This window comes from Clytia hemisphaerica, unplaced genomic scaffold, assembly GCF_902728285.1.
Source record: "Clytia hemisphaerica strain Z4C2 unplaced genomic scaffold, Clytia hemisphaerica genome assembly, whole genome shotgun sequence".
NCBI classification, from domain to species: Eukaryota; Metazoa; Cnidaria; class Hydrozoa; order Leptothecata; family Clytiidae; genus Clytia; species Clytia hemisphaerica.
In genome coordinates this window covers 1,236,088-1,261,020 of record NW_027103247.1, presented here as the reverse complement: position 1 = coordinate 1,261,020, position 24,933 = coordinate 1,236,088, and the positions used below count along the sequence as shown (strand labels likewise).

The 24,933-nt window shown below is 33.9% G+C and overlaps 2 protein-coding genes across 7 annotated transcripts in view; both read right to left on the bottom strand.

Moving 5' to 3' along the window:
- The window catches only part of LOC136820783 (dermonecrotic toxin LiSicTox-betaID1-like), a 40,375-nt gene extending 25,110 nt beyond the window's left edge, over nt 1–15,265 (bottom strand). For both annotated transcript variants that reach the window (XM_067077118.1, XM_067077047.1), the window contains exon 1: nt 15,145–15,265. In XM_067077118.1, the coding sequence (XP_066933219.1) occupies nt 15,145–15,193 (49 nt within the window). In that variant the 5' untranslated portion in view covers nt 15,194–15,265. The remainder of the gene's footprint in view (nt 1–15,144) is intronic.
- On the bottom strand, nt 852–15,090 carry LOC136820447 (uncharacterized). 5 transcript variants are annotated; one of them, XM_067076863.1, is made up of 18 exons: nt 14,865–15,090; nt 12,246–12,305; nt 11,394–11,507; nt 6,661–6,710; nt 6,301–6,372; nt 6,060–6,135; nt 5,753–5,872; nt 5,182–5,262; nt 4,702–4,889; nt 4,444–4,586; nt 4,034–4,208; nt 3,467–3,536; nt 3,038–3,184; nt 2,467–2,698; nt 2,107–2,179; nt 1,810–1,875; nt 1,566–1,646; nt 852–1,007 (listed from the first exon to the last, which is right to left on the bottom strand). In XM_067076863.1, exons 6-18 carry the CDS (start codon nt 6,133–6,135, stop codon nt 927–929), a joined length of 1,533 nt encoding a protein of 510 aa, XP_066932964.1. In that variant the 5' UTR covers nt 6,301–6,372; nt 6,661–6,710; nt 11,394–11,507; nt 12,246–12,305; nt 14,865–15,090; the 3' UTR covers nt 852–926. The 5 variants fall into 5 exon arrangements, with proteins under 5 accessions (XP_066932964.1, XP_066932900.1, XP_066932835.1 ...); XM_067076799.1 differs by lacking the exon at nt 12,246–12,305; XM_067076734.1 differs by lacking the exons at nt 11,394–11,507; nt 12,246–12,305.
- Nucleotides 15,266–24,933: the final 9,668 nt, after the last annotated feature.

Sequence of the window (24,933 nt, the reverse complement as noted above, 5' to 3'; positions counted from 1 at the left end):
CTAAGGGGATAGGAATTTACTTTTCTGCTGAATTTCGAGAGTTAAGTGGGCAATAAAGTAAAGCCCGAAGGACTTGAAGCGAATCTTCAACCTTCTGCAGGCAAGAGAATAATACCTTAAAATCTGTGCTGCATTTTTAAGACTAATTGAATCTAGTGGTTTCTTTGTTGTTTTTTTTAATGGTGCATTTTCCGAGATCTGGTGGTAAATTTTACTTTCAATCTGACATTTGTGTAAAAACCACGAGAACTTAGGTAACTTAGGTAGAAAATAACTGGCTTCGAATCCTGCAAGTAGGAGATTTACCGTTCGGGGCTTCACTTGATAGGGGGGGGGGGGGTTACCAGAAATTAAGACATTGTGGTTTAGCTGAGTGTATAAAAACGACATCAGAAGCCGCTTGTAGAATGTGAAGAGGCAAGACGGGATGCAGTCTGAATATCTATATGGGAAAACATTTCGCATATTTGGGCGCGAAATTATTAATGCATAGTTTGACTGTAAAAAGCACCGTAAATAGTGTGATCCGCGAAAAGTCCCATTAAAGTAATCGAATAGTTGACTTTTTCTATATTTTCAAGCTTGGTTCATTTATCTGCTAGTGGAAAAAAATTGGGGATAAGCGGCTACTTATTTTGGAGCAGTAAATAAATTTTCCCTGAAATTTGAGCCGGATGGTGAGAAAGTTTTGGCTACTGGAATATAGTTTTTCTTACAGGAGCACCCCTGTATTTTATTTACACAGGAAACGCGAAGTGGACGTAAAGCGTTTTTGGTGATGATGTTGATGGAAAAAGATAGCTTGCAGAGAAAAGCCTTAAAACTGCTTAAATAAGAGTAGTTATTGTGAATACATTAATGTGAATATATTTTATTTTGACCAAATGTACATTGCATAAATCTACAATAATTGAATATACATATTGCTACGTGACGTTATATTTAAGTAGGCGCCTGATACACAGCCTTGAACAGCTTTCTTTTCGCGACGATACGTAGATAATGGCCTGAAATGAAGATATTATCATAATTATGAAGTGTATAAGAAGTTCAAACGAAACTAGTGCTAAGGAAATCGTAATCATACGGTAGACATCAATCCCAAACATCCCAGTAGACAGTTTCCATAATCAAAAGACATATAAATCAACACAAAAGGATACAATGAGTTGACTAATTTTCACGAAACCAATTTTCACGGTATAGAATACACGAATTTCATATTAGCAGATACTGGTAAAAAAGTCACCAAAAACGTCATGTAAAGCTCTGATTGGCTGAAAATTGCACACATAAACATATCTTTTTTACATGAATCTGCTAATAGAAAATTTGTGTATTATCACTTTTCGTGGAAAAAATAGTCGCGGTTTACACCCATTTTTCACCTATATTCTTTCTTTGTAGGGGTTGTATGTTGATTTGAAAATAAAAATTGTATTTTACCGACCTAATTTTTGCGGTAGACACGCAAAAACGCGAAAGATATGTCAGCGAAAATTAGTTACCACGAAAATTGATTCGTTTAAAGGTTCATCGCTGGGAGGGAAAGAAGAAAAGCTAACCTCAGGTAAGATTTTTTTGCGAATAACTTCGTCACAAAAACCAGGAAAAGCATGATTAAGCTGCACCATCAATGCATCAACCTAAAAGAAACATTGGAATTTTCTCATTAAATCCGTCTTCAAAACTATTGCTGAACGAGAGTGTTTAGTTTTTGTAATTAGACAGACAAGAAAAAGACCAACCTACTTTTGGCTACGGCAAGACTGAGATCGGGGAATGTCTTTTAAAGTAATAATTCCTTACCTTTTCACTGTCTTTAATATAATGAACTGCACCAAACGATGGCGATTCTGTTCCTGCCGAACGAACCTGAATAAGGGATAATGGTATATTAGTGCATCGCAATTTTTTGTCAAGCGACGTATTTCGCAAAACATTCATCTCCAATTCTGAGCCAGCAATGCTTATATCAAATTCCAAAAAAGTGCTATAAGCACAAAATAAAAACTCAAAAAGAAAAGAATTAACACTGTTTCGATAAAAAACCATGAAAGGCAAGCTATCTGTCGCCTTGGATTATCAACTTAAATTTGTACATACAACTATATTGTTCTTGATTTGATGTAAATATTTTTCAAACCATTTCGGAAGATCCGTCGGAATCCAGGATAAACTGTGAAAAAAGAAAAATATTCTAAGCCATAAATTTTACTTTTGATAACTGATAAGTCCAAAAAAAAAAGTTAAAAAGGTCATAACCAATGTCTAAAAATTACTACCTAGATTGAGTGGCAACAAGGCCAGCTAAATCTATAATTTTAAATCTAAATAGAGCTTGAAAATTCCCAATGTGTTGTATCCCAAATTTTGTATGCAAAGAATGTAGGTAGACAAGGTCATAAATTAAATCGTCAAAACAAAAAAGTTTACGGCCTCCATGACCATGCTAATAGATGTTACCTATTTTTGTCATTCATTATTGGAATCCGGTGGCAGCCACATGATTCATTCCGATGGTCAGAGGGGAACACGCACATTTTGTGGAAAAAGAACCCACATAGTTGACACTTGAAGTTCAATGACTCTTCTGTTGGAGCAACACAAAAGTCCATGGCAGCACAAGTCACCGGGCATACTCTTCTTGGTTGGAGTGGTGTATAATATTTCGCAACCTTCGATGCCTGGTAAACACCTGCAAAATAATGTGAAAGTAATTACACTTTGTTTTTAGTAAATTTTGCGACCGCAGTCGAGGGCGACCCTAAAGCTCCATTTTCCTGTAGATGTCTACCCTAAGGTTGGGGAGGTCACCAGTCCTTTCCCTGGTTTTGAAATTGCAAATATCATCTGCTGGTTTAACGATACGTAAAATAACTGTAAAATCTATTTTAATCGAGGACTTCCTGAGAGGGTGCATTTAGCTATGCTAATGACTTTCAAATCTTTCAACATGACAATAATCCTGCTACAAAAACAATGGGATGGATTCCGCTTCTAAAATATGATTGTAAGTATTAATTATAAAATTCACCTGATTTCAAAATAGAAAGAGCTTTCTTCGATTGATCAGGGCTTTTAAAAATGAAAGTTTCCGAGGTATTTTCTTTCCACTTTTCGTGAGCTCTCAGATCTATTGGGCGCTGAGTAAAACCAGAGGCGCTGTAGTATTCAAAAGAACCTAAAGAGAGAAATTATGATATACTATCGCAACACAAGCGACAAATATTAAAAAGGGATGTAGTACCCCGGAAAGTAAAAGAGTTTGGCTGATTTCTCAAAGGTTTGCTTGATTTACCTAAGTTTTGTCCCATTAAACTTAAACTGTACACGCAAATCACAAAAATTTATTATATCAGGATTACTTTTTTCCTTCAGCCTAAATTTCCTAAGTTTATATTTCCTAAATTAGGTTTAGATTAAGTATCATAATATATCGGCAGATTAAATTTATAATGTATACCTTGATCTCCGTCGGACGAAGCCGCTTTATTAAACAACGAATCTCTCAAATCTTGTGAACAAATATTCAGCTAAATTAAAAGATACCACAGGTTGAGAACTATAGTGAACTGCACTACGTTGCAGTTAAGGGATTCATTCAATAGTAATAAGAAAATTTATTTTATATAGTTATTTTGTATTGTATTCAAATGTTTTCAAGGAAATAAATATCCGTTGTAAGTTGTATTGTGTACTCTCGGGTGACTAATAAGCGTCCTCCCGCTAATTAATTTTTCGAAAATTTTCCACTCAGGACATTCTTATTCCAACCCCCTCGTTTATTAATTTTTGGGAAAATATTTTGAAAGTTCCTCTTTATATTGCCCTTATTCATCTGGATTAGCCTCCTTTTCAAAACCTTTCCACCCAGGACATCACCCCCTGCTTATTTAATTTTGAGATTGTTTACACCCACCCCACTTATTCCACACCCCCGTTTATAAGGTACCCGAGAGTAAGTAACTGTGTATTTATGTTCATAAAATCTCAAATTATGTAATAAGACTAGGCCCCTGAAAAGACTTACAATCGAAGATAATTGCTCTGCGTTGACAATTCCGAAAGCGATAATTCCAAGTTTTATTAAATCAAATGAATTTTCTTCACCATAATAAAGCATTGAAATGGTTCGGTAGAAACTGTCACCGTCTCTTGAAACATTGACAGGCTCGAACCCAATTACTTCCTTTGAATTCCGTGTCCTGAATAAAAACATGACAGAAAACGTAAAAGTAAAATTAGTAGTGGTAACTGCAGCAAATTTTTGATATATTTTGATAACTTCGCCAGCAAAGTGAAAGGAATGAAACACAAAAATATACTAACACATTAGTTTAACTCCAATGTCACATTCATCTGTGTTTTCACAGAAAAAGTCAAAGTCAGCCGTCTAGAGAAAAAACAGTGCATTCGAAATAGAAATCTTGAGAATCTTACCAAAGGTTGATATCATTTGAGTGCATGTCATACAGATGCTCTGGTAGGACGTTTTGTAATTTATTCAGAAGAGAGACGATGTCTGAAGTTCCCATTCTCGAAATATTTCCCAAAAGATAACGACAATGGACGTTAGAGTAACGCTAAAAATGGAATTGAAATCATAATATTAGTTTTAGCCCCGGAGGCCAATACAAAACTGCATCGACGAATGATAATTCACTCTGTCAAACCTCACTCAAGTAAAATCCAGTTCACCTCTTCCGATTCCAAAATCAAATCTTCGGGCAAGTGAACAAGTTCTCCGTAAACAAAACTGGTGATCACTTTGTCACACTCAACAACTGTCATCTTGGGAGTTCCAGTTGGGTTTTTGAACGGAACATCGCTGGGCCACCAAGATAACAACGGACAAGTTTTCCAGTTAATGCAACCTTTTGACTCAACTGTAAAAAAATATAATTTAAGTGATGGAAAAAGGAAAAACGCAAAATTTAAACGATTGACCAATTAGAGAGTTTCAAGAGTTCGAGAGGTGAATTTTGGCAAAAGCACTCAAACAAGAAACTCGAAAAAAAAAGTTTCCTTACGCTCCGAAATTAATTTCGAAAAATTGCATTGAAGCTGACGGAATGACTGGTGAGCTAAAATTTCTTTCTTTCAGGTATGTATCAATAAGAAAAGCAAAGGTTAAATAAAAGAAAGCAAATCACAGGTAGCCTAAGCCTTTAAACTTACCAGGTTTGACTAAGGATCTAACAATTTTCTGTTTCTCCTTTGAACCTTTTTTCTTCCAACCATAGAGATTGACCAATGTGCCTAATGTGTACAAATTTATCATTGAATTTATTATTTTTGTATATTTGTATGTATTGTATATTTGTCACATTACAATCAAAGTATAATCTTCGTTCTGGTCACACCTTGTCTCCCTTTCTATAAAAAATACAACAGTGCCTTTGGAGTAAACACATTCAATTTTAGAGCTGTTTCAACCTGGAACAAATTACCATCTTCTATCAAATCTCAAGACAATTTAGGCTCTTTTGTAAGCGCTCTAATGATGTTTTTATCTTTTAAAAAAATAAAAAATATCTTCATGATTATAAGTTTAAACTAGCTAAGTACTGTCAGATTGGACGATTGCATATCGTCCTCTATTTTCCAATCTTTATTTTCAAATAAGGGCTGATATTGAAAGTATAGCCTCATGAGACGATGACGTTTAGTAGAGGAAAAACGATTTATTTGAAAACATTTTTTGAAATTTTGAGATCATTCAAATTTTGAACAGCAAAGTAAAAATAACCTTTAGGGTATTGCTTGACTTTATCATTGTCAACATCTTCGACTTCGTGACGCATGTGAAAAGCGAATCGTTTCTTGACAATTGGATCATCACAGAAGTCTTTCATTTTGTTGGAAGTACCTGATAAATAAGAATGAAGTGATAAAATTTATAACTCGTCCAAAAATACGAGGCTGCTACGAGGCTCGGATCGATTTGACTTAGACAAGTGCTTCTTGCAAAGAGAACGTAAAATTGGGGAGCAAAGGTAATTGAATCGAAGTAATCGAATTATGTAAATTATGTTGAATCAGGAAGTAAATCTAACCGTAATAGTGAAGATCATTGTCAAAGAAAGCCAGGATGGAAGCCGGAGCTTTACATAGCGTGAACCAGTATTCCATCTAAATTTCAAAACAATTTTAATATTATGAAATCTATAGCATAATCTTAATTACCGGGTATCTAACGACGCCGTACCGTCTAATGGTCATGGCTGGCAAATGTTTCATATAAAAATGTAGAAGATAAGTGCTTATTGAAAAAATGACTATAATGTACAACAAAACCTTTGATATTATCTGGCTGAACAAATCTTCGCTTCTTCTTTTTCGTTCAATTTCGTTCTCAATGTAAGTAACCTGGAATGAAAAACCAGGGATCACCGTCTCACAACGCAATGTAGAAAAGAAATACACAAGAAAGAGTAGCGATGGGTATATATCATCATTGAAATTATCACGATAAGACTATATTTTACATCAATGTGTTATTCTTTTTGGTAACTTAAATTTTGAGTTTCTCAAAGATGCACTTTTTTCGGGATTTGTTTTCTATTATACTTGATGTTTTTAAGATGAGAGTGATTAATCTGAATCAATTTTCTCCTAATCATTTCTTATAAAGTCGCAGATAATATAAAAACTAACTTTTTTTTTCCAATTTGCACCTTGGCTGCCTTGTCTTTTTCGATAGTTACCTAAGGAGAAGAGAATTCGTATAGTTTCATATTTCATATAGGATCTAGTTGAAGTTAAAGTGTTAACCGTTCATGGGGGGATGGAGGATTTATTATTTTTTCAGTGATGTACCCCTGGACATTTCTATTTTTCACCCTCTGGACACGTGTTTTACCCCTCAACATGCATCAAATTGACTCCCTGGACACAAAAGTTTGCCCCTGGACATTACAAATTCACACCATGGACATGGCAGTTTTTCAGGGTTTTTTCAATACCCCTTGACAATCTATCTTCCTATGAGTTTTTTTCTGGAAGAGCCCATTTCAACATTCATGCAATATGTATCCGAAAACGTCAAGCATAACTCTGAGCCTGCTAATCATCTGAAAGAAAAATACACCCATCATTTTCATTGGAGATGTATTTTAAAAGCTCCAGTATTCGACAAAAAAGGAAATTTCTAGAAGCTTCATTTATAGCTATCATGGGACCTTCACTTAACAATCAGCTAGAGATAAAACAATTCAATCTTTTCAGAAATGGCATTACTTGAATATACCCTAAAGAATAATTTTATTAGCATTTACGTTTTTATCGATTCGTTTGTATGGCGCTTTTATAAATGAAATTTTTATTTGTAGATAATTAGACTTTAAACTTAGATTTTTTCAACATTTTAGATAGAAATTTGTGATTTTACCATTCGATGTTTGTACTGACTATGGCGTAGCCGAAATGCTTATACTATTTGAAATAAAATTTCAATTTCAATATGTATCTATTTCTATTTATTAACATCCCTCCACGTTTACAAATTTGACTGAAAATACCATTCCCTGGCTAAAAGTATCCCTTCCCTATTGGCAATAAAGAATGAGATTATAAATCAATTTCAAGATAGAGTTTGCGGAAGTCACTTGGAAACACAGCAAAACATTAGTAACAGACTTATTGATAAACAACTCAATGTGCAAATTGAGATAGATTTTATTCATCTTTCAAAAATAAAAACCACTCTTCAAACTACGTCTTATTTCCGTCCACTGATTAATAAATTTTATATAAAACCTTATATAAAGCCCACCCTGTTTATGATATTTTTCAAAAATGTTGACTACAATTTGCTATTAGACCGTCCCCCACAATTTGCTTGCCAAGAGTGATAACACCCTTAGGTTCACAAGAAAGGCACTACCCTCTACTATAAAGTTATTTTACCACCTCCTAGCAATTACATAAGATATTCAAAAAATTATGCAATTATTCTTTGTTTCTGATCAACCCAATACTCATCTGTGGTTAATTCGAAGTGACAGGAAAAATACCATAAAATAATATTCTATTAGACCGTTTTTCATATCTAATTTAAGTTGCTCCTAAATACATAACCTAAATAAAAATAAACGTAATAACATAATCTGGATCTTAGTCATGCCCTTCTGTGCCCTTTTAAAACTTCTACGGAAGGACTGAACAGGACTGAATTTATAGGTTATTTCACATGCAATAGTCGTTCCGGATATGTATCCCTTTGAAAAATTACAGAAAAAATTATACATTACACAGAAGACATTTTCTACTCATATTTGAAAACAAATTTGCTTGAAACGTGATAATAGCCAAGAGGGTCATGCAGTACTACAAGACATGATTAGTAATAACCTTAACTTTGATCTGAGCCTCTGAGTTCCTTATTTTTATAAATAATTTCAGCCTCAAAGTTCCTTATCGAGTTCCTTATTTACAAAGCTAATAGTTCAAAGGAAACTATGAAAATTGGTGGTAACATCGACTATTTCAACGAAAGACTTGGAGAACACAAGATAATTGCTAGTTCAAGTGAAAAATCTTACTGTTCATTAAAAATTGTTTTCTTATCCTCGGCCTGAGCAGTTCCTTAACAATTCCTTACTTTTTGGACCTTTTTCAGCCTTGAGTTCCTTATGAACTTGTTCCTTATATAAATGTGTAAGTGTCTTTTTGAAGCCAACAATTTCATACCACCACCCCTTTGCAGTTACTACGATCTGTAGTAACTGCTTTTCAGTTAAAATTTTGCATACACCACCCTTTGCTAGCTTTTTTACCCAAAATTACAGAACTAATGGTTCAAAATTTTAGTAATTTTTGAAATTCTGACCCATTTGGTACTTTTTTTCCATATCAAAGTTTCATTCAATCAGTTCTTGTAGAAAAATTGATTGAGTGGACAAGGGGTATGAAAATTTTAAAATCTTGTCTGAAAATTGAAGAAAATTCCAAAAAAAATTCAATGATAATTTGAAATTAATAATTAATAAATTATATATCAAAAATTTTTTGGCAGTTACTACAACACTACAATATATTTGCAGTTACTACGTATCTGTAGTAACTGCTATTTAAATTGTGAAAATTTAGACCACCACAGTAGTAAGTGTCATGGTCTCATACAACTGCATGAACCCCCTGTAATAGCTGTAAATTTTCTGTTTAATTCTCTAATTTTACTGTCAGCTTGAATGAAAATTCTAGAGAGGGCAACTCCTAAATAAAAAATCGTGCGTTGCTGCTTGGAGGAAGAAATTATTTTGGTCATCTTGCTCCATCTTAATTATGTATAGCCGTGCTTGTTTGTTTCCTTTTATGACAGATTTAAAAGGGATTTTCTCCCAGGTCGTGCCAAGCATATATTCTCTTCTGAATTCAGGGCAGTTTTCTTTAATTAGGTAATGTCCCTGGATCTTTCTCGGGGTCGTTGATAAAACCCTAAAGAGCCAAAACTTTTGGATGCCATCCTGGTCTTCAGGGTTGCCGTAGACCGAAACAACGTCATGGGGTTGGAGCTCTTTCTTCTCGATCTCTAAAGATGATTTTAAAATGATAAGTTTAGCCATGTAAAATTAAAGTATTAAGGAATTTGTTGTTTGTTTGATCTCTAAAATCCATTATATAAACTTTCTAATTTTACACACCTCTTCAAACTATTCAAATTATTAACCAAAAGTCATTTTATGATTTATTTGAACAAATAGAAATAATTCACAAGGCATACCATAAACACCTGTGGCAATACAAAGTTCTTTTCTTTTGTGCCTGCTACCAGGAGGACCAAAGACGTTTGTTGAGCTAGAAGAACCAGGAGGAACAAATACGTTTGTCGAGCTAGATAAACCAGGAGCAAAGATGTCTGTCAAGGTAGAAGAACCAGAAGGAACAACAATGTCTGTTGAACCAGGAGGACTGAAGTCGTCTGTCAAGGTAGAAGAACCAGAAGGAACAACAATGTCTGTTGAACCAGGAGGACTGAAGTCTTCTGTTGAGGTAGAAGGAACAACAATGTCTGTTGAACCAGGAGGACTGAAGTCTTCTGTTGAGGTAGAAGGAACAACAATGTCTGTTGAACCAGGAGGACTGAAGTCTTCTGTTGAGGTAGAAGGAACAACAATGTCTGTTGAACCAGGAGGACTGAAGTCTTCTGTTGAGGTAGAAGGAACAACAATGTCTGTTGAACCAGGAGGACTGAAGTCGTCTGTTGAGGTAGAAGGAACAACAATGTCTGTTGAACCAGCAGCCGGCGTACTTTGTTGTTCTTGTTCTTGTTCTTGTTCTTCAAGGTATCCTGAGTATTTTATATTTCAGAATATTACAACGTTTTCATGATACTATTCTAGAATTTAATGTTTCCTGTTATTTATTTCTTGTCAACAAATTGGGGCTTTAACAAGTGCCTTGATATTTTTCAAAAGAAAAGTAATTTTAAATCAGATCACTACGATTGCTCAAAAGTAAGTCTAGAAATGATAATCATTATAAGTAGAGTATCAGTCAGACTCAAAACAATCAAGATTTTTTCAATGTAATAAAGTAGTAAAAAACAAAAGATCAACTAGCCTTTGAAAGCTGTCTTTACAACACTCTTTATCATTTCCCCCATGTTTTTTTTCCCCTTAACAGTTGATTCTGTGTGGAAGAATTCCTCAGCAAAACCAGGCGTACAATAGCTCTCCATTGTGATATATTTCTCCGGCTTATGAATCAAAATACAAATTGCATTGTACTTCTCTTTATCATGCAGATTGAGAAGCTATAAATTGGAAAAAAATTCTATTAAGTATACATGTACGGATGAGACAGTTTCATTTAAAATTGAACTTTAATTTTTAAAAGTAACAAAAAAGAACCAAAAAATGTACAAATTTTTCAAAGAAAACCTACTCTTCCATAAATGATTTTTTTTTGCATGGTAGGGTCGACTTCACCCCCGGTCACCCATTTCTCCAGTGTCTTCCCTTTTTTTGAAATTGGCTCTCCACAAGTGGAGCAGTACTTGCTAGCCACTTCATTTAGTGCTTTGCAGCTATCCTGACTGCATTTCTGATGATAAAATAAAAAGGCTTATTAAAATTTAAAAACAGTAGGTTATTAATGATGGGATAACACAACGTATAATTTCTATGAATTCATATTTAGAATGTATATTGACTGACGCAGACTAACCTGTATGAATATGAATAATAATAATAACAATTGAATTTTAAATTTACATTATACCTTCATTTTTTTTTCATGCTTTAAGTCTTGCTTTTTCAAGGCTTTTCGTTTCAAGCTCTTTGCTTGATTTTTTACAGCACCTAGGAAAATAAGTCAACCTCAGTAGCAATTTGTTAGAATAACTCTAAAATAATAATTGTGAATCATGTTTAATAAGAATGACTTACTTTAAAAAAATACTAGTTAACGTCAGTCAGTCGTTTCTGGTGTGTTTTGTTTATGTCAATTCAGTCAGTATATTGTCAGTACGAATGTCAGTACATTCACGTTCATCGTCATCTCTGTAAAATAAAATTTTCTTGTATGAAGTGAATACAGTCGCTCTCATGTTGTCTTCTGACCTAGCCACCAGGGCAAAAATCCATGATAAAATTTTCTTGTATATTGTATATATTATATATATATCTCTACTTTTTTTGGAGTTCTAAGAAATTCTGACATATGCAATCCACTGTAACCTGTTCTAGGCAAAGAAAAAATCAGCCAATGAAGTTATGGCTAATTTCATTAAAAAATTTTCAATCTTTTCTTCTTGGATTTTACTAGAATTTGCTCTAGAAACTGTTAGGAAAATTATACAGCTTTTTTTTGGAGATACGGCTTTTTTTCTTCCAAACTTTTTGCAGAATCTGCTTCTGTTAAAAAGTCAAAATTTTGAAAAAGGCAGTTAAGGCTTTCCTTTTCTACGACGATAAATGATATATGTGATATATGTGTGTGACTCAGACGAACCGAAAATTTCAAATCAGTATTTCTCAGGTTCACTTTCCGAGAACAAGAAATATTGACTACTTTTTGCTTGTTTTTACAGAGTAAAAATGGTTACCAAAAACGAAGAAACAACTTTTTTCAAAAACATTTTATTTTCGCCTAAAATTCCCGAAATATTTTTCATTGAAAATGAAAATTACCGTATTATAATATATTCTAAGCTAATATAATCCAGATGGGAAACAAACATTAAATTTGACTCTCTTCTGCTCTTATTTCAAAATCTCAAGATGAAAAGAAATATTTACATGTTGTCAAAATCAATGTTGTGCATATTTTGTCAGGGCTGTGCATATTTTGTCAACATCCTTTTAAAATCGAAAGCGAAACCAAAATATTATAGCGCACACTGCCATGTAATATCGATAAAGTGAAAGGAAGTCCTGACTGATTCAACCCCCCCTCAAGATCCTGATTATGTTTGATCATAGATTGCTAATATGATCAATTACTTATTAATTGACAGATTGACCATCAATTGATAATCATTGGTTGACTGGCAGGGGGGGTCGGTAGTAAAATCTCAGACATAATGACGTTTACTACCGTGGTGGTGTGACAAAAAATGGAAAAAATTTTTTACTACCAAGGGTAGTAAAATACCAAAATAGGTGGTATCTATTTATACATTTTTGAAAAACCTTTACTACCTGAGTAGTAAAAACTGATAAAATTAGCAAATTTTAGCTATTTTTTGTATTCTTTTTAATTTTTGGGATAACTTTTCTGAAAAAATCTGAAAAATTTTATAATTTGAAAAAAAATTATGTTGGAAAATTGTTTACTGCAAACAAAAAATTCTCAAATGTTTTTTTCAATATGAAAAAGACTAATTCTAAGGGCAAAACATTAATTTTCGCACTAGGTGAAAAATGTGCCGCAGAAATAACAATTTTTTAAAGCTTTTTTGTAAAAGCTGTCCGAAAAGCAACCAAAAAATAGGTGGTCTCTATGTCAAATTGTCCCAAAAAATTTTACTACCAGGGTAGTAAAATACCTCTTCCAAGAATTTGGGTGGTGGTTAGTCTGGACCCATACTAATTTTTACTCCATTTCACAAAGCTCACATGAGACAAAAATTAGTATGGTAGAATTGGAGATTTTGAATTTGCCACCAGAAAAAAACCGTTTGAAAACTGGCCAATCAGAATTTTGTTGCATAAATTTTTCGGGAGAACAATAGACATAATCGGCCAATCAGAAGCGTTTCTACAAAAAGTTGTAGAAATTTTTGTCCAAAACTACCCGTCTACTATCGAGTTCAGAAAAAATCGTGAGTAGACGGGGCCCCATCTAGGTGGTGGTATGTAAAAATTCGTAAAAATCCTTTTACTACTCATATATGTCTGATATTTTACTACAGACCCCCCCCCTGTGACTAGATAGAACCAATTATAATTAAACCAATCCATTAAACGATTAAAGTGAGTTTTTGATCAAGTTTCATAAATGGGTTACGGTACAACAATCAGTTCAATAAACATTTAATATCATCAAACTAATCAAACTTTTACTGACCAAACTAATCGAACTGCTATTGCTTCAAAAATTGTATATAATTGTTTGATTAGTTTGATTAATTTCTTTTACTGGAACTTTAGGCATCGTCCGATGGAGTTTCCATCAGTTCCATGAGTCCATTGTTCGAGTGGTTGGCTGATGATGATAATAGATGATGGATTTCAGTTTTCAATAACAGGCTAAATGGGCTATTCCATTTTTAAACCATACAGGGGTATTGACGAACTTTTTCAGGGAGGTCCCAGACAGTTAGCGAAAGCGCTATATCGTTTACTTGACTCTCAAGCAAAAAAAATAACCTGGCGCTTTTTAATGAAATTAACATTTTCAAAAACTTTGAGAAATTGCCTAAAATTTATGCCATAGATAAAAGAATTTGAGCCAAGCCAACCTTGAAAACTAATTTGAAGATCAACTTCCCAAGAAAAAGATCTACGGGGGAGGCGGAACCCACTTAGATCCCGCGCACTGCCGGTAGGCTATCTCCCGGAAATTTTCCCAGACCTCAAACAATGACACATTTACATGTGCGTAATTGTTTTACTTTAGCCTAAATCGAACGAATAGAACGAATCGAACGAATCGAACGAATCGAACGCCGATCGAACGCAATTGAACGCAATCGAATAATTGCAATTCGATTGTCGAACGCAATCGAATCGCAATCGAATATTACCCAGGATTTACTGTTTGATTGCTTCGATTACCCTAACCCTAACCCTAACCCTAACAGCCCTCACTTTCCAGAGGGGTCTACCCCCTAATTTCCAGGGGATAATACACCGTTTAGGAGTGTCGACTGCGCACGCGTCAATCCAATTTTCCATTGTTTTGATTTTAGCGATCACGGAAAATTCACTCTCCTCCGTAAAAAAACGGTAGGTAAACATTTGGTTCTCATAAGGAAACATAGCAGAAAAACGGTAGGTAAAGAACTCCTTTTAATCATAACTTCTTTTCCTCTTGATGAATTTTTGTGAAATTTTCAGAAGAGACTTATAAAATTATCATTGATATCATGTTCAAATATCTAAATCATTCTCTTTAAAGGAGAGACAAAAATTCACAATGTTTACATTCCTCTAACCTTTCACAGTACTAAAGTGCGCATTTTTACCTACCATTTTTACCGGGCCTCTGCAATGGAGTACCGTGAAATGGCGAGACTCCTAAACGGTGTATTTGTTAATCAAAATTTTATAGTGGAAAAAGTTGGTCAATAGGTACCTGGTTTTTTTGGAATAGCCCTATGCTATGGCAGGCAGGATGAGTCAGTTTAATTATATGACCTTGCAGTTAAGATATTTGATGGAATATTTCAGCATCCATTAATTAAAGTCTCTTACCTTCAACGTTACTAGATGATTCCATTTTGATTTTTGCAAGGTCGGGCTGTTGCTTGCTGTTTGGGAGTTGCTTGCTGTTTCCCGCTCTAATCACGCTTCTTCTCCAGCATCTTTACCCATCTATATACTATCGCTCAAAACCACTTACAAAAAATCATCATAATCATGAAAATTTCGTCTTTTTGAAAAACTATGATAATCATGAAAATTTCTGCCGCTAGAATGTTGACTAATTAAATGTTTAGAAAAAAGTTAAAACAGCAACAACATATCTACAAACCTTCTATCGTGGAAAGAACTGCAGCAAGCACTATGAGAAAAAGTTTCATATTGCTTCTCTTCTGTTTAACTATCGTTCAATCAAACCTCTTTGCGCACCTTGTAAGTTTGAGTAGAACGAATAGTGATTTTTTATAATGGTTAGAGAATAGACCTTATCGGAGTTTTTGATTTTACTAAAAAAGTGATGCATTGTGGGATTGTTTCGAGTGTATTACAATAGAAATCTTTTCGGAATTCCTCGAGGGAATTCTATTGTAATACTACACTCGAAACAATTCCACAATGCATCGCTTTTTTAGAACAATCAAAAACTAATCTGTCTATTTGGCTAAAATTAATTGGCCCAGCCGCGCAGCGCAAGTGGGCCTTTAAAAAGCAACTGAACGAAAAGATTTTGGCTTTGTCGGAGCCTGTGCGCGCAATAGATTAACAAGTCCAGTAGTCCAGGCTAAACCAGCGGCCGATTTAGAATTTTTGCCTCGCCTACCCGCACGATGTTTGACCTACTCTTATATTGGATTGAATTGGTAGTAAGGCGGCAATCACAAATATCTTCGTTTCGCGTTGCCCGACCGACTCTCAAAAATTGAGTAGAATTGAGTCGGTGAGTCGGTAAATTTGTCGGACTTTTTCTGTCAATGACCTTTCCTTAGTTCAAAAATTTTATTGCTGATTTTTTGCGAGCGATTTTTAGCGCATTCGCAGCATTTTGACTTTGTTTATCATTACATGCACCATTTTGGGGTCGAAGGTCACAGTGTTCAAAGGTCATAATTTTAAACCACCCATTACATGCGGTTGTTTTGGCTGCTGGCTGGCTGGCAGTTCCTCCAAGAATGCACTCGAAAAATGGATGGAAAAATGGAAACCCGAAAATTTTTACGACCGACCGACCGACCGACTCACTTTTTAGACCCAACGAGGACGCGAAATGAAGATATTTGTGATTGCCGCCTAAAGTCAAATTTCATTCTCTTTATGGCAAAGTATTTTTTAGGTCAGGGAGCAAGTGGGAGCATTTGGATGTTGGAGTTTTATATTTCAAACTTGACAGAGACTTTTTTCAAGTAAACTTATGTTGTAATTCATTAAATGATAATAAAATGCAGCTCATGTGTAAATTTGAATAAGTTTGGAATGTTTTTCATGATGCTACCCGTGAAGATGGTCAGTTTGGATTTTATCGCTCTAAACGGTCGGTGGCTGGATTTTTTAAACCTGACAGAGAATTTTTCAAGTAAATTTATGCTGTAACTCATTAAAGGATACTAAAATGCAGCTAAAGTGTAAATTTGAATAAGTTTGGAATGTTTTTCATGATGCTACCCGTGAAAATGGTCAATTTTGGATTTATTACTCTAAATAAACTAAATAAACGGTCGGTGGTTGGATTTTTCAAACCTGACAGAGAATTTTTTCAAGTAAACTTATGCTGTAACTCATTAAAGGATACTAAAATACAGCTCATGTGTAAATTTGAATAAGTTTGGAATGTTTTTCATGGTGCAACCCGTGAAAATGGACAATTTTGGATCATCGCTCTAAACGGTCGGTGGCTGGATTTTTCAAACCTGAAAGAGAATTTTTTCAAGTAAACTTATGTTGTAATTCATTAAATGATAATAAAATGCAGCTCATGTGTAAATTTGAATAAGTTTGGAATGTTTTTCATGATGCAACCCGTGAAAACGGACAATTTTGGATCTATCGCTCTAAACGGTCGGTGGTTGGATTTTTCAAACCTGACAGAGAATTTTTTCAAGTAAACTTATGCTGTAACTCATTAAAGGATACTAAAATACAGCTCATGTGTAAATTTGAATAAGTTTGGAATGTTTTTCATGGTGCAACCCGTGAAAATGGACAATTTTGGATCTATCGCTCTAAACGGTCGGTGGCTGGATTTTTCAAACCTGACAGAGAATTTTTTCAAGTAAACTTATGTTGTAATTCATTAAAGGATACTAAAATACAGCTCATGTGTAAATTTGAATAAGTTTGGAATGTTTTTCATGATGCTACGGGTTAAATCGATATTTCTGAACTTTGACGGTCAACATTTGACATTTGAAGTTTGTGAATTTATTTAAACCGATTTTTTCTTTCATACTAGTAACAAAAACATAAAGTAAATCTATTATATACATATATTGCGTATTATTTATCATTGCTGACCTTCCCCTGACCTTCCAGCAGCCTAGACTAATGTTAAATTTCGTTTCCGCGCAAATTCATCACATTTTCTCTCGATAACCTCATAACTACGGAACTTATCGTTAGAGGCAATCGAGCAAGAACAATAGAAAAAATCTTTATTTGGCTCTGTAGAAAAATTGCAAAATAGAAACTCGCTTAAATTCACATTCATAAATTCGTTCATGGGGGGTGGAGGATATATTATTTTTTCTGTGATCTACCCCTGGACATTTCGATTTTTCACCCCCTGGACACGTGTTTTACCCCTGGACAAGCATCAAGTTGACCCCCTGGACACAAATATTTACCCCTGGACACCGCAGATTTACCCCATGGACATGGCAGTTTTTCAGGGTTTTTTCAATACCCCTGGACAATATATCCTCCACCCCCCATGAATGGTTTTTTTTCTGGAAGAGCCCAATACTGATTCTTTACCCCAAAACGAAACTTTTCTATTTTGTAAATCTTTCTTACACTTCCCCATACGTAAAATATAGAGTACTTTCGTTTTCCCCCCAAACTTGCGAGAGAAAAATGTTAAGACCGCATGTTGTCCTCGCGGACTTTCCCAGCGTAATATATTTGTGTGATGTCATAATGTTATTGTTCTCTTATCAGATTATTACTGACGGCACTTCAATCGCTTACGGGATTGGACAATGGTTGACAATAGATCGTGACGTATACAACAATTCGATGACGCGGACGAATGAAAGTTCATTTTGGGTGGCTTGATAACACTCGTAAATTCTTTATTTTTCTAGTGTATTTTGCTTTTTCGTTTTAGAAGAAATACTATACGGTAGAAAATAAGGTTTTATACTATTATTTTTAAATTTGATATTTTAAATGCCTATTATAAAGAAAAATTCGTAAGTGGGCGGAAAAATAAAAACGCCTTTGTTTTGAACGCCCGACTGCAAAAATCTCGGGATTCTGGGACTTCTTTTGAGACGGGGGTTAGACATGAAAACAAATAGCTAAGTAGAATAGTAGAATCGACTTTTTCAAACTTTAAATACAGTGTAAAGTATTTTTGTAATCAAACATTATATTTAGCAAATATATTGAAAAGTAATATTTCGTTATAAGCAAAGATAACTTGTTCGGAAATAAAAAGTCTTCATTCTTCAACCCCCGGATTTTTCATCGCATAATTTCTACGGGAAATCGAAAGTAATATCATTCGGCTTGTGATGTTTGAGAGCTTGGATGTTGGGAAGCTGCAGGAAAAAAGGTAAACAAATTATAGTCTTTTTTCTGAAAGAAAAATTAACATTAGTCTAGGCTGTCCAGCGCAGCTGGTTTCTTTCTTTTCATTTTTCACTTTTTTAACTTTTTGAATGTTCAATGTTCCGTATTTCAATCTCTGCCGAAAATGTGCATTAGGATTCTAAGACTCGATGTTTCCTTTAAACCCTAAAATTGCAAAAATACGATTCCGCAAACATTGATTCTCTCAAGGTACCCGTTACAAACGACATTTGGTTATTGCCACGTCAGCTGGGCCTTCACGCCGCTTCGGCTTCTTGTTGTATTTTGATTTGATATCTCTTCTCATTTTTCTATCTACTGTCATCTTCACGCTTGTATATAAGAACCAGTAAATTATTTTAAAGGGCTTCGTTGTTCTAAATTTTTTGTCACATTTCCGGACTGCGATGTTCTTATAATAATTCCTAATGTATACTTGACTTGACTTAAAAGAACCTAAAAGATCTAGCATTTTCTAAACCATTTCTGAAATCTGAGGGAGAGATTGTGACATCGTTTGCTTACTCATCAATTTTAATTCACAAGCTTTTTCACATTAGATTGACACGGATGTGGAGCAAGATTGGTCAGAAAGAGGAACTGTCCTGATATGAAATATGTGTCTGATATGAAACAGGAACACTTAGGCGGAAATAAAAAAATGTAGTGTTTCCGGAATGCGGGTGAAGAAAAAAGGAAAAATTATTTTTTGCTATTTTTGATACCTTTAGATCAATGAAATAGAACTTTAAAGATAACTTTTATACTTCCTATAAAAAAACTTTTTTCGCTACAGTATATGGCCCCCAAAACGGAGACGGCCCCCAAAACGGAGGTTTTCATTAAAATGAAGATTCTGACTTGTAGATTTATCAGAATTAAACGATTATTTTTTATTTTGAAAGAATGATGGTTATACTTAAAAATGAGCATGTTTTTGCTGGTTTGAGACTGATTCAAAATAACATATTTGCGTCTAAAGGAAATATTTTAACACCAAAATTAGATAAAAATTGCATATAACTCACTCTAGCTCCTTGGATATTGAAAATAAGTTATGAAAACGGGGTATAGGAAACTTTCTACACCTAATGCCGTTCAGAAAATGCAAATACATTTGTGACTTTAGAGGCTGGGTAAAAGATATAGCATCTTGAAGGTCAACCAGTATTTTGGAGCCCTAGAATCAGCATTGACAAAAGCGAAAATTCTAAATATGAGAAAAAGAAAAAATCTTGGAATTCTATTCCTATCACCTTGAGTTAATAGTTTATAACAAAAAATTAACATTATATATAAAATTTTTCGCTGAATCAGCAAAAATGGCAAATTCAGTCATTTTTTTGCAAAATATAGGAGAAAAATATCTTTAAAGCTTAATATTTTCAGTTTCAGTTAAGCTTTTTTTCTAAAATTTTCACAGCTTATTCCATACATGAATGGAACTATTTTCAAAAGAGATTTGTTTTCGAAAACTTGATTAAGACGTTGTTAAATCAAAATTGTCATTTTGAAAATTTCTAAATTTTCAGTTTGGACTTTGCAATATCGAAAATCTTGAAATATTTCATAAAAATCATAAATTTTACATCCATCGGGTCGTAAATTTAAGGGAAAACGCAAATATGTTCATAGTTTTTCCCCCTATTACCACTGGGCTTAATAATTTGATTTTAACTACATCTCCGTTTTGGGGGCCCCAAACCTGCATTTTGACAACCAGGGGTATACTGTAAAAATTTTATCAAATAAATTTATGCCCAAAACCCTCTAAATCATATTTCAAAACTATGGTCAAAATTTTGTATTCATATTTTAAAGATATCTCGAGAAATCGCTAAAATTTTGGGGGCCATTAGAAAAAAGCTACATATCTTTAAGCGATTGAAAAATATTGTTGAAATTGAAAATTTTGAAAAGGAACTTCCAGGAAATAAAGTAGAGATGTTAAAGGTTTTCATACAGCAAATATTTTTGTAAAATCTCTTTTCCTCTAGATTTGAGAGAAATTTCAAATTTGATCGCCGTTTTGGGGGCCACATACTGTAGAGGATGAGCAAAAACCTACTTCATTTTATGAAGTTATTCTTTTCTTTTTTAGGTAAAAAATTTAAGAATTTAATATACCCGTCTCATAATCATGGTTTTAATTTAGCAATTCAGTTGTTTTTCGAGGTCTGATGCATGATTCCCTGTGGTTTTTATTTGAAATTTCGAAAAGAGAGAAACGAACAAACTAATTAAATTTACGGCTTTTTGCATGACATATCTATCTCTACCCCTTTCCGTTTTCTATTCCATGAGGAACTTCTCCGACATATGTTTTTATGATTTTTAGCTTTTTCTTTTTTAATTTTCTCAGTACAACTATGCTAAGTTCATTTGAAATATTGAAAACCATCAATCATTTTTCATTTTTCTATTTCGCAGCCGTTGTTAAACTTTCTTTTTCTGAAAAAAAAACTGCTGTTACAAATTATGAAATTGTTCAAATTTTGAATTCATTAATTTAATTTTAATTTTAGGGAGGCTTAAGACAGACTAAGTTACCAAGAGCCTCTGAAAGGCTTATATTGTCTATTCTTGATATTGGTCGACTGGTTTACCCCGAAAAGAAAGACACAATTTGTATTTTTGCATGGTGGGCTTACACGTTTTTTTAAAAGAACAAAAAATTTCGAACAAATTTAAAAAAGTCTTACTAATGTTCTTAATTGTTTGAGCCTCGTTTTCATCATTTTTTGTGAGTGTTATTGAGCAATTTGGGATTTGGGTGTTTTAGAGTTTACAGAGCCTTAAAATGTTCTCAAAGTTTTGGTCATTGAAGCCTTATGTTCTAATATAGTTTGCTCTTATAAAAAAACGTGCATGTTCTTTATCTCGGGGTGCATATTACGTCAAACGGGGACGAAATTCTGGATTTGTATGTACTGTACTTTCTTTAGAAAAAATTAAGTTTTGACATCAGTTTCATTTGTAATAGATATCCAAGAAGAAGAGCTTGGTAATTTCTTTTGGCGAATTGTTCGTGTAGAATGAAATTGATAATTGATGACAGACCGATTGTTGGCAAAATTAATTAACTAAAATATTAGAAAGTTTCTTCCAAATCAGGTTGGGGGTGGGTGGCACTCAATTCAAAAACGACCATAGGTGCGGCCAAAAATTTGGCCTTTGAATTCGGACCCTTACAGTACAGAGAAATCTTTTCAAAATTTGAGCGAAAACGACCCTTACGGTGCATTTTATTGAAGATTTTCGACCATTTTCAGGCGAAATAAGGAAATCGAAATTTTACAGCCTTGGAGTGTAATTTTTCTCATCTTTGCTGATTTCGACCCTTACAGTGCACTTTGGGAAGCTTGGAAATCATACCCTAAGGGCCGCACGTATGGTAGGTCATTTACCTTGAGTTCCCCCTCCCCCGGCTGTTGTTTTAATGTTTTGATAACCATGATATTAGTCTACTTTTTACTGCACGGTAGCAAAATTAAGCGCGAAAAATATTTTTGATTTTTTAAACGGTCATATTTAAAAAGTAAGCTTTTTACAGAGAATGATATTGACTTCGAAGGATTTTTCACCGAAGTTGAAAACAATAGGATCAATTACAAAGCTTAATTTCTAGGTAAGTGATTTTTAAACTTTTGTTTTGTTTTTGTTTATCACCCATTTAATATCTAAGTTCTCACTTGGTATAAAGAAGGATAAAAAATGATAACTGAAGATCAGTTCTCTGTAAACATGGACTTGGCTTATTTTGATGATGAAGAGATACAAAAATTAAAAATGGAGCAATATCGGACAGCAAAAATATTGTTTTTAAACATTTTGCTACTAACTGTAAGTCGAAACATTAAGAAAAAAGTAAAAATGCTGTGTCATATTTCTTGAGAAGACTAAACATTTCGTGTATCTTTAAAATTTTTGATAATATTTAAAATCTTTATCCGATTGACTTAAGAAAGTGAAAGTGTCACAATCATTGATGACGTCATTGTCATGGGGCCAAAATTCAATCTGTGCTTTAATTAGCCCTAGGTTACTTTTTAGGGTTAGAAAATGCTATTGGCTTGACTATTAGATAAATGTTAAGTATTGATGAGTCCTCCCCCACAAAAGATACTTCGCCTAGTAAAAGATAGGAAGATCTTCGAAGGGTTGAGAGCTATTTTCAAATTACCCTTGTCTTTATCGTTATACAATAAAATTTGAAAATATTACAATCATACTACCGTAGAAGCAAGAGGAGAAACATTCGCTATAGGTCAGAAACTTAAGGTGGTAGTCTACCCAAAAATAAAAAATCATCGAAAAAATTGTCGAATTCTGGTTTTTGGGTGTTTTGAGATCCTTAGGTCTTTCTGAACATCTCCTGAAAATTTCAGATCTATATCTTTATCATTCAGGCCGCAGTGAGCATTTTTATCCTGTTGGGTGCTTGAAAAATCGCCCTAGCAACAGAAAAAATCCCGTTGCTAAGGACTTATTTCTTCAATCTCGGCCGAAACATAGCAATGTGATACGCCAAAAGAAAGCTCTTTTTACGCCCTTTTCGAGCGTCAAAATATTATTTTCCGTGGCATTACGTAATCCTTGAAATTAAAGATGGTAGCTGCAGTAGTGTAGCACATCAAAACCAGCTGAAAAGCAAGCTGTAAGCATGATTCTGCAGATTTCTTGGCAAGTTTTAGATCAAAACTTAATCTCTTTGATTGAAATGATTTATTTAAATGAAGAATGGACTCTACAGAATCTATGAAGTTGCTCTACATTGGTTGTGTTGCTGGATTTCTGCGAAAAACATTTAAGTTGTCGGCATTTTGTTTTGAGCATAGACAGTGTGCTTTTGGTGGCTCACATATTGTTTTGTAGTGGATTTAAATGTAACTGAGATATTTCCAAGCACAACATGATGTAACAGAGATAGAAATGTGCATTATAATGAACTGGATCTAACTTCTGGAGACACACATTTCTCATCTGACACCAGCCATTCATAACCGCCTAGGCGGTAACCGAAGCGAAGGCACCGCCTTCGATCAAGCCAGCTCATTGTCAATTCAAGTCTATGTGAATAAAAATATGCACTAGAAAAGTTTCCATGTCTATAGAGAGTCATGCTGGAATTTCAATGAACATTTTGTCACACTTATGTGGCTGTTTTCACCCAAATTTGATGTTATCGCAAGATTACCGCAAAGTTTGCTATATTTACGTAACTTTAGCGCAACATGTTTTTGTTGATTTTTGGATAATTTATCAATTTTGTGAAATGTTTTACTTTAACTTATGAAACCTGACTGGTTTGATGAGTATTCAGTGAAGAAATTTTTTGAAAAGAGCTTTCCAGCTTAAAATGATAGCCATTTTTGTCTTTTTCTTTGATTTTCTCAAAAACGCGTTTCCGGGGGTTCGCAAACACCTTGTCAGAAATATCTTAGGATTGAGAGTAGCTACAGACTTGAAATTTTCAGGGAAGTTTCCTTAAATGATTGTGCATTGAATGAATGGATTAAAAAGTTTTAAAATTGGGTTCCTGATTTTTAATCTCAAAAAAGCGTTTTTTTCAGTTTCTTACCCCCTGGAAAAATATTTTAATTTTTTTTTTCACTCATTCCAGACCTTTTCTAAATATTAGTCATTTAAAAAAAAAACTAACTTCATAGGTCAAGCCGACTATTCAGAAAACCTGACACAAGCAAAATAAAGTATTTTACCCCCTGGCTGATTTTACCCCCGTCTTTGGTTATTTTTAGATTTTTTTTTTATTTTTAGAAATGTTAATAGTTGATATACATTTCCTGAAAATTTCATTACGAAATGTAAAGAAGTTCTTGAGTTATTGCAAAAAATGTGATTTTTTGACTTTTGAAATCTGGCGGTAGACTACCACCTTAAGAAAAAGGGAGGGGTTAGCACGACGAATTTCACTTGTTCATATCCGTGGGCCGCGCATTCCCTTCATCCGCCAACCCTACTGTAAAACAATTCCTGATTATTTTTATTAGAGAAAGAAACATTTGTGAGGAAAATTCAAACTTTAAAGGGACATTAAAGTGCTGACAAAATTTGTAAACAAACCATATGCAGCGGGATACAAAATCAAAACAAATGTCACTTGTCAAAATAAACAATAAAAACAAATATGGCTGATTTTGATTTTTTCAATTGTTTTGCAAGTTTGTTTTAGACACTTGATTTTGATTGTTCACTTTTAAGGGACATAAAAGTAGTAAAATGTAAACATTGCGCGAACCACGTGTCATTAAAGAGAACAATTAAAATCACGTGTCCAAAACAAATTTGTAAAACAATTGAACAATCAAAATTA